Below are 14,210 nucleotides of genomic sequence, written 5' to 3'. Positions count from 1 at the left end.
CCACGGCTCAGGGCTCGCCGAGGCCTCGGCAAAGTACCCTCTTCATCCTCGAAAGAGCTCTGGGAGAGTCTTAGGGCTGCAACTGACAGAAGCTGGAGAGTCCAGGAGCCCCCTTCGGAGAAGCCAGCAATGGCTTTTAAAGTGTGGCTTTCCTTGAAGCTGCCACTGAATTGCTCAGGTCTCACAGCAGGCCCCGCCAGCCCTTGCTGACTCTAGAGTGGACACCAGGGAAAGTGTGGAGAAGCACGAAGACCACGAAGCAGGCCCGTGTCTCGAGCCGGGGGCTCATCGAGGGTTCCAACTTTTGGACTCAAAGTCCCCTCGGGAGGCTCTCTCTCAAACCTGCGTGGTGCTCCCTGTTTAGACACAGAGGACTGAGCCTCAGAGAGAGCGACTGGCCCTTCTGGGTGGCGGAGCTGGCACAAGGAGCTAGGGCCTCCTGGGGAGCGGTGGGGGGTTGGCCTAGCCATGGCACCAGTGAGGATGGAGAACAGAGTGGCCCTGGGGGAGAGAACATGTATCCCCCACACCGCCGTCCCACCCTCTCGTACTTGAAGATGACCTTGACCCGGGTGTTGTCCCCGCCCACACCCAGGCTCTCCTGGTTTCAGGTACTCCACGTTGGCCGCTAGTCCCATCCCGCTAACCGAATAGGAATCTTGCTCACAAGTGAGTCTGCAGGAAGCAGGCCCTTTGAAACATCAGCCCGGAGCCAACACCAGTACTCAGTGCATCTGCCAGTGAGGTGGAGGCCGGAGGGCGACACGGGAGTCGGGGTGGGCGTGGGCTCGGGGCAAGGGCGGTGGGGCCGGCCTGGGAGCGGGTCTGTGAAGTGATTTGTTTCAACACAACATATGCCACACCCCACGATCAAGACATTGAAAGGGGAAATGCTCCCAGGAGATCCAGTTTGGAAGCGGGGGGCCAGAAATCTGGGCAGGCTGGGCCCAAACCCCTCTACCAGGCCAGGAAGCAGGGCTTTAGAGGCAGCCAGCCTTGGGGGAGGCTGGAGGCAGGTGTGTGCGGGAGGGCCACAAAGGGCCAACTCAAGTGTCCCCAGGGTGAGCCCATCTTGGGTGGCGAGGGTAATTTCTCGAGGGAACAGGTGGAAACTAAAAGCAATCACACTGTGACGTGGAGAGGGACGAGAGCAGGGACAAGCTGAGCTCACAGGAGACTCTATGGCACAGCAGAGGAGGGGGTGCTGTGGGGGACACTGAGGTCGAGGAACAAGAGGTATGCTCCCACTGTGCTCGAGCACAGCCCTACTCTGGGGACAACTTGACCCAGGGATGGGAACAGGGGACTGTATGCTCAGGCCCAGCTGAGCAGGACCAACTGCCAGCAGGAGCAGGTGGGAGAGACCATAGCAGGAAGTGGGGGGGGGGGGTCACAAAGAAGAGGGGGGCTACCGAGTGAGACTAGGCCAACTGGACCTCCAGGGACTGCCCCCTGAGGGCCCCACCGACTGGGGCGGACTGGGCGGTAGCCAAGCCAGGACCACGCAGGGCCTGGCCCTTGAGCTGATCAGAGGCCCTCAGCGGGTGCCCCCTGCCGTCTCTAGGGGTGGGCATGGAGCTGGGATCTGGGTTTCCCTACCCTTCCTGGGCCGGGACCCAGGAAGCAATGTGCCTGGCTACAGACGGGAGCCTTTCTGGGCAAGGTGGACCATACTTTTGTGTACTTTGAGACAAGAGAGGAGCTGGGGGCCCTGTGTGTGGCCCCTCCCCCAGCCTTGGCCAGGGCTCCTTGTGCAGACAGGCTCTGAGCCACCTTTGTGACATCACATGACAGAGGGTGGGGACTCAGGCAGCTGGTTGCCCCACGACCAGGCTCTAGAATCCTGTGAACACTATTTATTGGGCGTCCCTGCACTGGCCCAAGGCATTTCTGACTCGAACGTCCAGTGAGACAGTCTCGGGGCAAAGATGCTCCTGATCTAGACTGGCTCCATGGCTAGTCAGGGTACCGACAAGATGTATGAAGTCAAGCTGGCCCCACCTGGGGATGGAGAGCCAGCGACAGGGATCCCGTCTGATTCACCCCCGGATCCAAATGTGGATTCCGGGGAGATTTTCGAGAAGAATGAGGATGAAGCTGTGAACCGAGATCCAGGACCGCAAGACAACCCACAGCCACAGGCCCAAGAACATGGTGCCGCCAACGTGGAAGAAAACATTCTCGGGCTCTCCTTCCCGAGGAAGCTTTGGAGGATCGTGGAGGACGACGCCTTCGCGTCGGTGCGTTGGAACGAGGACGGCGACGCCGTGGTCATCGACGAAGACCTCTTCCAGCGGGAGGTTCTTCACCGGAGAGGCGCAGAGAGGATCTTCGAGACCGACAGCTTAAAGAGCTTCATTCGCCTCATGAACCTGTACGGGTTCAGCAAAATCCGAGCCAGCAACCCCTCAGGTCACTCTCCGGGGAACAAGAAAATGATGGTAAGGTACAAAGGCCTCGCCTGCCCCCTCCCCTGTTCTCTGTCCCACTCACATAGTCCCAGTGGACTTAGATGACTCCCCTCGCAGAAGGGTTTCCTTTCCCAGGACAATCTCTTTCCTGTGACCCTGTTATCAAGGGAGAGAAAGGCTAGGCCTTCCCCTCGAACCCACAAGCCCCTCAGGGAGAGAGTGCTGCTGGGCCCAGACACAGGCTAGGTCATGTCAAATAGGCACGTGGACACCTGAACCCACATATCATGTGTAGTTCATGAGCTTGGCCTCTCGGGTTGGACAGCCCCGGTGGGCAACCTAAAGGGATGCCATCACAATGGAACCTGGCCATTGTGACAGTGGGGGTGGGGGGTGGCTGCCTTGGTGGCTGCGGCCGCCATGAACCTTCCCCTCCCACAGTGACTAACATGAGGACTCTTGTTTCAGATCTACCGAAATTCCAACTTTCAGAGAGACAAGCCCTTGTTCCTTGACAATGTCCAGAGAAAAGGTGACCTGAAAACCACCACTGCGTGCTCAGGGAGCAGCGCAACCACTCCCAAGAGAAAGAAGCCCACGGAAGCCACAAGACGTTCTCCACGAATCCATCACCAGGAATCCACCAAAGAGGACAAGAAGGCCCCCAGGGAAGCCCCAAATGCTCAGGGACCCAGTGGCACCCAGTCGTTCACATTCTCTGGCATCTGGTCTCTGAGCAGTGTAGCCGGGTACGCCACTGAAAATCATGGCCCCAGTGAGCTGGCTGGTCCCAGTGGGGAGGGTACCTCCAGGAATGTGATGTTCGCGTCCCCAGCCCTGGCCGGGAGGGACGGCGCAGGGGAACTGCCCCCCGCACCCCCCGTTTACCCAGATTACAGGTCAGTGATGTCACTCTACAACACCTGTTATTCCATCCTCTTGGCTGCCCTCTCGGTCATGTCCCCAAACGAGGCCCCAAGTGAGAACGAGGAGCACGAGGGCTCCTCAGATTACAAGTGTGCACTCTGTGAACACTTCAAGGAAAATCCGGGTCCCTAAGCTCAGAGGCCAATGGTGACAGATAAAAACACCACTCTGTAACCGCGAATCTATTTTCGGCTTTAATAAAGAAAAGCAAAACTCTGGCAGTAAATAAATGACCTACTGAGCAAGGCGAGTCTGTGTTGTTTTCTCACTTTCGATGCTACCCGTGCCTCATCGGATACCCCCGCGGAGGCTGGGAGTCCTGGCCCAGGACGGGTTTTGGCCCCCGAGAGTCCTCTTTCCTTTGAAACAGCAGCATCTTTGCACACCCAGTGGAGGAGCCGGCTAGGGAGGGGCGAGGAAAGCCCGGGGGGGGGGGGGACCTAAGCATAGCCTCCCTCCACACCTCGGCAGAGTCCCCTTATGTCACTGACCTATCTTGAAATGGGGGAGGGGGGCTTTCCTCAGGGACCCCCTCCCCCCATGATGCCGGGAAGTTGCCGGTCAGCAGCTGAGTGCATCTGGCCCAAGAGCCAGGGGCCTTCCACAGAGGCCCACTCAAAGGCAGGGCCACCCCATCCGCCAAGGGACGCAGGACCACTTGAGTGCAGCGCAGAAGAGACAGGCCATTCCAGTCAACGGCTGGAGGGGGTGCAGGTGGCCCGGCATCCTCACAGGTAACAACCACAACAACACACAAAACCTCACACAAAAACCACAACAACAAACCACACAATGACGCAATCCATCACTTTTCCATCAGTGCTGTATTGAGGATCCTTTCTTTGCATACAAAGTAGCCACGCGATGAGTCTAACATGCATACATCAGGGGCCATGGGATGGGACGTGTTGTCAACACAGCAAGAGTCCCTTGCGAGGAAAGACAGGTGCCATTTCTCAGTCTGACGTCCTCGTCTTTGTGAGCAGGGGCGTCTGTGGCTGGCCACTCCCGGGCCTTCCTTGAGTGCCCACTCCCAGCCTTCCCACAACATCCCCCGGATGCTGTTCCAACATTCCCAGACTTTGACCAGAACAAAGATGGGGGACACACCAACTAGGTCTCTTGAGACGTAATTCTTTGTACGACGAAGAAATCAGCAGGGCCCAAATGAGCGGCAGCGCAAAAGCCTTCAGGGCGGCTCTCCCTTCCTCCTGAGGGTCGAAGCCCTTGAGATTGGCGAGGATCCCAGGCAAGCACCTCACAAGGCAAGTCTGCCGACCTGTCCCCCATGCATGTGTGGACACACCTGTTTCCATGAACAGTGCACGGTGGCAATGCCAGACCTGACCGCTTCCCGTGTCTGCAGCGCCAAGGGTGGTGATGGTCCGCGTCCCACTGCTGGCTCCGTACCCTTGCAAAGGCCTCAGGCCTCCCGCCCCAAGGGGATCAGGTGCTCTGGGATGTCTACCTGGAAGACATCCTTTCCACCTTTCCCGGGGATGGGCTCCAGCAACCACCTAGGGTTTGAGAGTGCGGTGAGGTACTTCTGCTCCAGGCCGGTCAGTACAGCTTGAGTTTCCAGTTCCAGCAGCTCCTCAGGAGCTAAGTCCGCTGGGCACGGCAAGGTATCCCCAACATCGACGAGCCCTGTGCACAAGGACAAGCACACGCTGGTTTGTCCCTCTGGGAACCCAGGCCCGCCTGGCAGAGGACACGGTTACTGACAGTTACCCGCCCTGGAGACCAGGAGGGGCTCACCAAGGGGACGCAGAGGATACCGGGCCCCTGTGACCAAACATTTCTGCCATGCCAAACTCTGCTCAGGGAATGCTGGGGGAGCCGAGGGAGGGAGAGAAGTGAAGTGGAGGGGCTTGTCCTCAATGAGCACACCCAGATCATGGGCTGGACTCAGCCAGACTGCTTAGGGCAGCAGACGATGTGGGGTGGGAGGCAGGGGCAGACACGGGCCATCAGGTCCCTAAGCACTTCGGCAGGTGGCAGAGGCTGCTGTGGGGCCCTACCCACCACCGAGGGTTAGGGAACTTACCCAGGAAGCCAGGATAGTGGGGGCGGGGCATCGCACCGAAAGCCAGCAACAGCCTGAGTAAGGAGGCTACCCCGACCCACAGCCAGTCCTGGGTACCTCCCATGGTCTCTGCCGCACCTATGCGCATGTGCACACGCACACACTCATCCGCGGACACATGGGTGGACATGTACACACCCACAGACAAATCCCACATGGAGACCTGGAACCTGGCCCTGCCTCTCAGATCAAAACTGGGACCTGAGGCCCAGAGCAGATGCAGGGTTCACCTGAGGTCCTGGGGCCTCAGCAAAGTCCCCGCCCCCGGCCCAGGGCCCCCCTGCCCCCAGGAAGGTGGGGGTATTCCAGAAAGCACCACCCACATGCCTAGCAGTTCAAAGGAAGGCAAGCCAGAAAGCTCCTGAGCCTGGTCCTGGGGGGGAGCCCTCGGGGTGTGGGAGCCGCGTCTGCTGCCCAGCACTTGCCAGCTATCACGCCGCGGCCGTACTTTTCCCCTTCCCGAAGCAGGGCCTGAATCTGCGCGGGGGTCATGCCGAGCCTCTGCAGCAGCAGCTCCCTCCACGTGGTGCCCTCCCAGTCACGGTGAGCGATGTGGATGGCGATAGTCCGGTTCCGGTGGCCGCTCAGCACTGGACGCCAACGTGTCTCCACCGTCTTCACGCCATTCAGCACGAAACCCGCGTAAGGCTGCCGGAAGGAGAGGCAGCCGAACTGCATGGCCCTCCAGCTCCCGGGCCTCACCGGGCCTGCGGAAACACGGAACTGCCAATGGCCACAAGCGTCACACCCGGCGCTCCAAGCTCCCGACCGCGGGCCAGACCGCTCTGCAGTGTTCCCCGGGCGGCCCAAGACCCCACTGACCCGGACTCCTTCGTTCGAGCCCTATAGTCGGCTGACAGGCCCCAAGGAAGGGGCTGAGGTCGGGATGACCTGGCCATCAGCCGAGCCTCCGGGAGCCCCCAGGAGGGCAGGGCCAGCTGGAGGAGAGCTGGCCAGGAGAGCATGGGCTCAGTTCCACCCCAGGGGACACTGAGGCAGGAGAACCCAGAGCGGCAGGGCCCCCGGGTTCACAGCTCAGCCAGCTGGCCCCAGCCCTCTCCCAGCACAGACAGTCCCGGGCTTGGCTTCTTCTTCTGACAGCCCCCACCCCAACCCGCTTGGGGCCTGTGGCCGCCACCGACGCGCTGCTGAACTCATCTCCCGGTGCCCAGCCCGGGGCTGCCGAGCCCACATCCTTGGCATCTCAGCTCAGCGTTGTGATCGCAGCTGGCCCCGGCAGGTGTCTCCTCCACATCCCTTTGGGTGGGACCCTCCTGTGACCCCTTCCTGCCCCACCGCTCTCCACTATCAAAAGGCACCCCCCAACCCCGACCCGAACCTAGAGAAAGGAAAACACAAGAGCAAGGACAGCTGGTACTGCGCCACATGCACTGCGTCTATGCTGGGTGCTAGGGGTGGGCATAACCCACGCACATAGGACTCAACCCTCTGACACCCCGGGAGGGCAGCACCACCATCGCCCCACTCCATATGTGCAAAGGAGGGGCCGAGGGACAGACATGGCCTGTGATCACAGGAGATCTGAGCGCATGCACCCCCTTCCTCGCACCTGGATTGTGGGCACCTCCCTCCTCCTCCCGGGAGGACACAGCTGTGCAGTGGGCAGTGCGGGGCCCCAGGCCTGAACCTCCTTGCTGGGTCCCCGCACCTCCCAGAGCCTCAGTCTCCTGGGTGGCTGTGAGGATCGTTGACAAGTCGCCGAGGGAACCTAGTCCAGTACACGGCACCTCATGGGGCGGCTACAAAGGGTGGCTCCCCATCACCGCCACCCTCACCATCATCGGGCCTGGGGCTGTACATGGCCCATGAGCACCACCTCCTCCAGTCCAGCTCTGCTCCCAGTTCCGGAACTACATCTGCCCGGCCTCAGCGACAGTCCCTTAAGAAAACGCACCCACTCTCAGACTCGAGGCCTCATGATCACAAAAGCTGCCTCACACTGGCCCCCTTCCCAACCCACTGTCCCCACACCCAGAGCCACGGCCTGCCCCCACCTCTCCAGCTGAGCAGCCCTGTTGGGTGACCCCAGCTGTGCCCGGGACCCTGGCCCTCTCACTCACTCCAGGACCTGGCCCTGTCTGAGCCTGCTCACACACCCTCAGCCCATCCCTCTGAGCAGATGGTCCGTTTACAGACACCCACACGTGGAAGTCCCTCACTGAGGGTCAGACTCCCCCCAGCGCACCCCCGAGCCCACACACACCTCCAGCGCCTGCCACCTCCTCTAAACCCCTGCAGAGCAGTGGTCCCGATGGCCTACCCTTCCAGCCTCTACTTCTTTGCCACGCACTGTCCCCCCACCCTCCATAGCAGTCACCGCACTCACTAGTGACCCACCTCCTGGTGTTCTGTTCTAACTCACAGCCGGACAGCCCTGACGTGGCGACCACCTCTACGTCTCTTCTTCTCAGGCTTCTCCATAGCACGCTCGCCTGCTCTGCCTCCCTTCACACAGGCCCTGCCTATTTCGTCTCACCATCCACAGGCAGGACACTCTCAGGTCCCCAAGCCTCGCCACCCCAAACCCACTTCTTATACCGCTGCAAGTGGATTTAAACACCAATCTGTTGTTCGGTCCCTGAGGAAGCAGCTGACCCTGTTCCCTTACCTGCACCTGGGACTCACAGTGAGTGGGGCCGGCCCCAAGCCGAGCCAGAGTCTGAGTCCTCTCCATTGGCACTATGGCCATAATCCCTTTGGCCCCAAACCCCTTCAGCATCTGAACACTCTCCATGGTCCCCATGTCCACAATCCCAGTATGGCCCCAAACCTACGCAGAGTCTGAACCCCCTGCACCAGTCCCCATGGCTACAATCCAAATCTAGCCCCAAAACCTACTCAGAGCCTGAAGCCTCTCCATGGTCCCCATGGACAAATACTAGGATGGCTCCAAATCTACTTAGAGCCTAAGCACTCTCCATGGTCCCCACTGTGAAAATCCTAGTCTGGCCCTGAAACCTACTCAGTCTGATACCTCTCCATTATCTCCATGGCAAAAATCACACTCTGGCCCAAAACCTACTCAGAGCCTGACCCCTCATAATCATCTCCATCCACAATCCCGACTCGGTGCCTGACCCCCCCTCCATGGTCCACATGGCTACAAATCCAGTGTGAACCCAAACCTACTGAGACCTGACCCCTCTACATCATTCCCATAATCACGATCAGAGTCTAGCCTGAAACCTACATATAGGATGACCCCCTTCCTTTATTTCCATGGCCAGAATCCTAATCTTCATGAAATCTAGTCAAAACTTGAACTCTCTTCATGGTCCCTATGGACACAATCCCAGTATGGTCCATAACCTGCTATGAGCTTCACCCCTCTACATGGTACCCATGCCCAATTCTAGTCTAGCACAAACATACTCAGAGCCCGATCCCTTTCCATGGTCCCCATGACCACTATTCCAGCCTGTCTTTCAATCTAATTAGAGCCTTACCCCTCTCCATGGTCCCTTTGGCTACAAACACAGTCCAGGCTGAAACCTACTCAGCCTGACCCCATTGCATCATCCTGAAAATAAAAATTCTAGTCTGGACCCAAACCTACTAAGAGCCAGTCACCTCTTCATGTTCCTCATGGTCAGAATCCTAGTCTAGGCCACAAACTACTCAGTGTCTGACCCCTCTCAATCATCTCGATGGCCACAATTGCAGTCTTGCCCCAAATCTACTCAGAATCAGACCCTGTAGCATGGACCCATGACTACAATCCTATCTGGCCAAAGCTACTCAGATCTTGACCCCTCTCTATCATCTTCAAGGCCACAACCCAGTCTGGTACCAAACCTACTCAGAGCATGACCCCTCATCATTGTCTCTATGGCCACAATCATAGTTTGGGCACAATCCTACGCAGAGCCTGATGCTGCATCATGGAGGCCATGGCGACAATCCTAGTGCCCCCAAGCTACTCAGTGCCTGGCCCTCTCCATTGTCTCCATAGCCACAATCCGAGTCTTTCCCCAAACCTCCTCAGAGCGTGATTCCTCTCCATGCTCCTCATGGCCTCATCCTAGCTAGCCCAAACCTGCTCATAGCATGGGACATCTCCATATTCTCCACGGCCCAATTCCTAATATGACACCAAACCTACCCAGATCCTGACCCTCTCCATGGTCCCCATGGATGTAAATATAGTCTGGTCCGAAACCTACTCATAGTATGGTCCCCTCTACATGTTCGCCTCTCCATGGTCCCCATGGCTACAATCCCAGTCTGGCACCAATACTACCCAGTGCCTGACCCCTCTCCATTGTCTCAATGGCCAAATCCTAGCCTGCCCTTAACCTATTCAGATACGTCACCATGGTGACTGGAGCCACAATCTCAGGCTGGACCCAAACCTACTCAGAGCATGACCCTTCTCTCTCCTACAAATATCTACAATTTCTGTCGGGCACCAAATCTACTCAGAGACTAAACCCTCTTCTTCGTCACCATGGCCAGAATACTAATCTGCCCCGGACCCAACTAAGAGCCTGACCCCCCCTCCACGATCCACATAGCAACAATATCAATAGACCCCAACCCTATTCAGAGCCTGACCCCTCTAAGTAGCCTACATGACCACAAACCCGGGAGGCCCAAAACCAACTCAGAGGCAGACACCTCTTCATGGTCCACATGGCCACAATCCAAGTATGCCCCAAACATATTCAGAGCCTGAAGACTATTCATAGTCCACATGGCCACAAACCTAGTCTGGTCCCGAACCTATGCAGAGCTACACCTATGTCCATCATCACCTTGGTCAGAATCCGAATCTGATCCCAACCCTACACAGAGCCTGACACCTTTCCATGGTCCACAAGTCCAATATCCCAGTAAGCCCCGATTCTACTCAGAGCATCAACCCTCGCCATCATCTGCCTGGTCAAAATCCTAGTATTTCGCCAAACGTACTCACAGCCTGCGCCTTCCTAGGACCCCAGGGTGGCAATCACAGTAGGCACCAAACCAACTCTGAGCTTCCTCCCCTTCACTATCTGCATGGACAAAATCCTAACCTGGGATATAGCCTATTCAGGGCCCCAATCATGGACCACGTTTCCAGGGCCACAATACCAGTCTGGCCGCAATACTACGCACAGGGCACCCCCTCTTCAAGGCCATCACGGACACAACCCATTGTGGCGGGAAACTTACTCAGACCTTGACAACCACATAAGGGTTGCCATGGTTATGAACCTAGTTCCCTCAACCAACTCAGAGCCTGACCTCTCTTGAGACATGGTCCCTGTGCAGTCCAATAGAGACTGGCCCCAAACCTACTCAGGGCCAATCACCTCTCCATAGCTCTTGTGGCCACATTCGAAGTCTGGCCCCAAAACTTCTCAGAGCCTGAACCCTCTATATGGTCCACTAGGCAAATATCCAGGTAGGACCCAAACCTACTAAAAGAATAACCCCTCTCGATGTCCCCCAGGAAACAAGCTTAGTAGGCCTGCAAACGTACTTAGAGCCTCAAACCTCTCCATGGTCTCCCGCGTCACAAACCTAGCCTTTCACGAAATCCACTCAGAGCCTGTGGATGCCTTTTGGTCCCCAAGGTGGCAATCCCAGCGGGCCCAAAACCTACTCTGAGCTCCCTCCCCACCACTTGTCTCAATGGACAAAATCCTAGTCTGGGACACACCTATTCAGTGCCCCACCCCTATCCCTCCTTACCATGGCCGCAATCCCACTCTAGTCCCCAACCTACACAGAGGGTGTCCCCTCTTCAAGGCCATCATGGCTTCCACCCATTTTGGCTACAAACCTACTCAGAGCTTGAAACCACATCAAGGTTGCCATGGTTACAAACCAAGTTGCCTCAAGCTACCCAGAGCCTGACCTCTCTCCATGGTCCCCATGCATTCCAAAACAGACTGGCCCCAAACCTACTCAAGGTCAGTCACCACTCCATAGTACTTGCAGCCACATTCGCAGTTGGCAACAAACCCACTCAGAGCCTGACCCCTCTCCAAAGTCCACATGGACACAGTCTGAGTGGGCCCCAAATCTACTTAGAGCCTCAACCGTATCCATCGCCTCCCTGGTCACAAACGTAGTCTTCCACGAAATCGAATCCGAGCCGGATGATCTCTTTTGGTCCCAAAGGTGGCAATCTCAGGAGGCCCGATCCAACTCTAAGCTCACTCCCCTCACGGACTCAATTACCACTACCCAGTCTGGCCCCGAACCTAGGCACAGGGGTCTTCTCCTCAAGGCTATGAGAGCTACAACCCATTCTGGCCACAAACCTACTCCTACCTTGACCCAACTTCAAGGTTATCAAGGAACCAAACCTAGTTGCCTCACTACCCAGAGCCTGATCTTTCTCCATGGTCCCCATGCATTCCAAAAGAGACTAGCCCCAAATCTACTCAGGTCAGTCAGGACTCCATAGATCTAAGGCCACATCGCAGTCTCGCCCCAAAACTACTAAGAGCCTAACCCCTCTCCATGGTACAAAAGGCCAATATCCCAGGAGGACTCAACTGTACTCAGAGCCTGACCCCTCTACCAGGTCCACAGGGCCACAATCCGAGTAGGCTCCAAACCTACTTAGAGCCACAGCAGTCTCCATCGACTCCCTGGTCACAAATGTTCTATCACAAATCGACTCCGAGCCTGACGATCTCTTTTGGACCCAAAGGTGGCAATCCCCGTAGGCCCGAAACCAACTCTGACCTGACTCCCCTGCACTGTTTCCATGGCCACAATCCCAGTCTGGCACCCAACCTACGTACAGGGTGTCCCCTCTTCTAGGCCATCATGGCTACAACCCATTCTGGCCACAAACTTACTCAGACATTGACCCCCACATCAGGGTTGCCATGGTAACGAACCTCGTTCACTCAACCAACTCAGAGCCTGACCTCTCTCGAGACATGGTCCCTGTGCAGTCCAATAGAGACTGGCCCCAAACCTACTCAGGGCCAGTCACCTCTCCATAGCTCTTGTGGCAATATTCGAAGTCTGACCCCAAAACTTCTCAGAGCCTGTCCCCTCTCTATGGTCCACTACTAATATCCCGGTAGGAGCCAAACCTAAAAAGAGAATGACCCGCTGCATGGTCCACCTGTAAACAACCAGAGGAGGCCGCAAACGGACTTAGAGCCTCAACCATCTCCATCGTCTTCCTCGTCACAAACCTAGCCTTTCACGAAATCCACTCAGAGCCTGAGGATGCCTTTTGGTCCCCAAGGTGGCAATCCCAGTGGGCCCGAAACGTATTCTGAGCTCGCTCCCCTTCACTGTCTCAATGGACAAAATCCTAGTCGGGGACGCAACCTATTCAGTGCCCCACCCTATCCCTCTTTACCATGGCCACAATCCCACTCTAGTCCCCAACCTACACACAGGGCGTCCCCTCTTCAAGACATCATGGCATCTACCCATTTTGGCTACAAAGCTACTCAGAGCTTGAACCCACATCAAGGTTCCCATGGTTACAAACCAAGTTGCCTCATCTACCCAGAGCCTGACCTCTCTCCAAGGTCCCCATGCATTCCAATAGAGACTGGCCCCAAACCTACTCAGGGTCAGTCACCTCTCCATAGTACTGGTAGCGACATTCGCAGTTGGCCAGAAACCTACTGAGAGCCTGACCCCTCGCCATGGTCCAAAAGGCCAACATCCCAGGAGGACTCAACAGTACTCAGAGCCTGACCCCTCTCCCAGATCCACAGGGCCACAATCCGAGTAGGCCCCAAACCGACTTAGAGCCACAACAGTCTCCATCGACTCTCTGGTCACAAATGTACTCTTCCACAAATCGACTCAGAGCCTGATGATCTCTTTTGATCCCAAAGGTGGCAATCCCAGTAGGCACAAAACCTACTCTGAGCTCACTCCCCTTCACAGTTTTCAAACCACAATCGCAGTCTGGCACCCAACCTACACACATGTTGCCCCCTCTTCAAGGCCATCATGGCTACAACCCATTCTGGTCACAAACTTACACAGACCTAGCCCCCCACCTCGAGGTTGCCATGGTTACAAACCAAGTTGCCTCAAGCTACCGAGAGCCTGACATCTCTACATGGTCCCCATGCATTCCAATAGAGTATCGCCCCAAACCTACTCAGGGTCAGTCACCTCTCCATAGATCTACAGCCACATTCCCAGTCTCCCGACAAACTTACTCAGAGCCTGACGCCCCTCCATGGTCCAAAAGGCCAATATCCCAGGGGGACTCAACCGTACTCAGAGCCTGACCCCTCTCCCAGGTCCACAGGGCCACAATCCGAGTAGGGCCCAAACCTACTTAGAGCCACAGCAGTCTCCATCCACTCCCTGGTCACAAAGGTACTCTTTCACATATCAACTCCCAGCCTGACGATCTCTTTTGGTCCCAAAGGTGGCAATCCCTGTAGGCCGAAACCTACACTGAGCTGACTCCCCTTCACTGTTTCCATGGCCACAATCCCAGTCTGGCACCCAACATACGCACAGGGTGTCACCTCTGCAAGGCCATCATGGCTACAACCCATTCTGGCCACAAACTTACTCAGACCTTGACACCCAACATCAGGGTTGCCATGGTTACGAACCTCGTTCACTCAACCAACTCAGAGCCTGACCTCTCTTGAGACATCATCCCTGTGTAGTCCAAAAGAGACTGGCCCCAAACCTGCTCCAGGCCAGTCACCTCTTCATAGCTTTTGTTGCCACATTCGAAGTCTGACCCAAACCTTGTCAGAGCGTGTCCCCCTCTCCATGGTCCACTAGACAAATATCCCAGTAGGATCCAAACTTACTAAGAGGTTGAC

The 14,210-nt window shown here is 56.8% G+C and overlaps 2 protein-coding genes across 14 annotated transcripts in view; one reads left to right on the top strand and one right to left on the bottom strand.

Moving 5' to 3' along the window:
• Positions 1-1,952: 1,952 nt before the first annotated feature.
• On the top strand, positions 1,953-3,470 carry LOC112909788 (heat shock transcription factor, X-linked member 3-like). The gene is made up of 2 exons (XM_025985856.2): positions 1,953-2,441; positions 2,880-3,470. Exons 1-2 carry the CDS (start codon positions 1,953-1,955, stop codon positions 3,468-3,470), a joined length of 1,080 nt encoding a protein of 359 aa, XP_025841641.1.
• A 673-nt stretch (positions 3,471-4,143) lies between these two features.
• The window catches only part of EOLA1 (endothelium and lymphocyte associated ASCH domain 1), a 35,046-nt gene continuing 24,979 nt past the window's right edge, over positions 4,144-14,210 (bottom strand). For 12 of the 13 annotated variants that reach the window (XM_072744673.1, XM_025985863.2, XM_025985859.2 and 9 more), the window contains 2 exons: positions 5,850-6,131; positions 4,144-4,985 (listed from right to left, as the gene is read on the bottom strand). In XM_072744673.1, coding sequence (XP_072600774.1) covers positions 4,762-4,985; positions 5,850-6,102 — 477 coding nt within the window. In that variant the 5' untranslated portion in view covers positions 6,103-6,131 and the 3' untranslated portion in view covers positions 4,144-4,761. Of the gene's footprint in view, positions 4,986-5,849; positions 6,148-14,210 lie in introns of all 13 variants that reach the window. The other variant, XM_072744670.1, reaches the window with a different exon arrangement.

The sequence above is a fragment of the Vulpes vulpes genome, chromosome X, assembly GCF_048418805.1.
Source record: "Vulpes vulpes isolate BD-2025 chromosome X, VulVul3, whole genome shotgun sequence".
In the NCBI taxonomy this organism is placed as follows: Eukaryota; Metazoa; Chordata; class Mammalia; order Carnivora; family Canidae; genus Vulpes; species Vulpes vulpes.
This window is presented reverse-complemented; position numbering and strand designations above follow the sequence as displayed.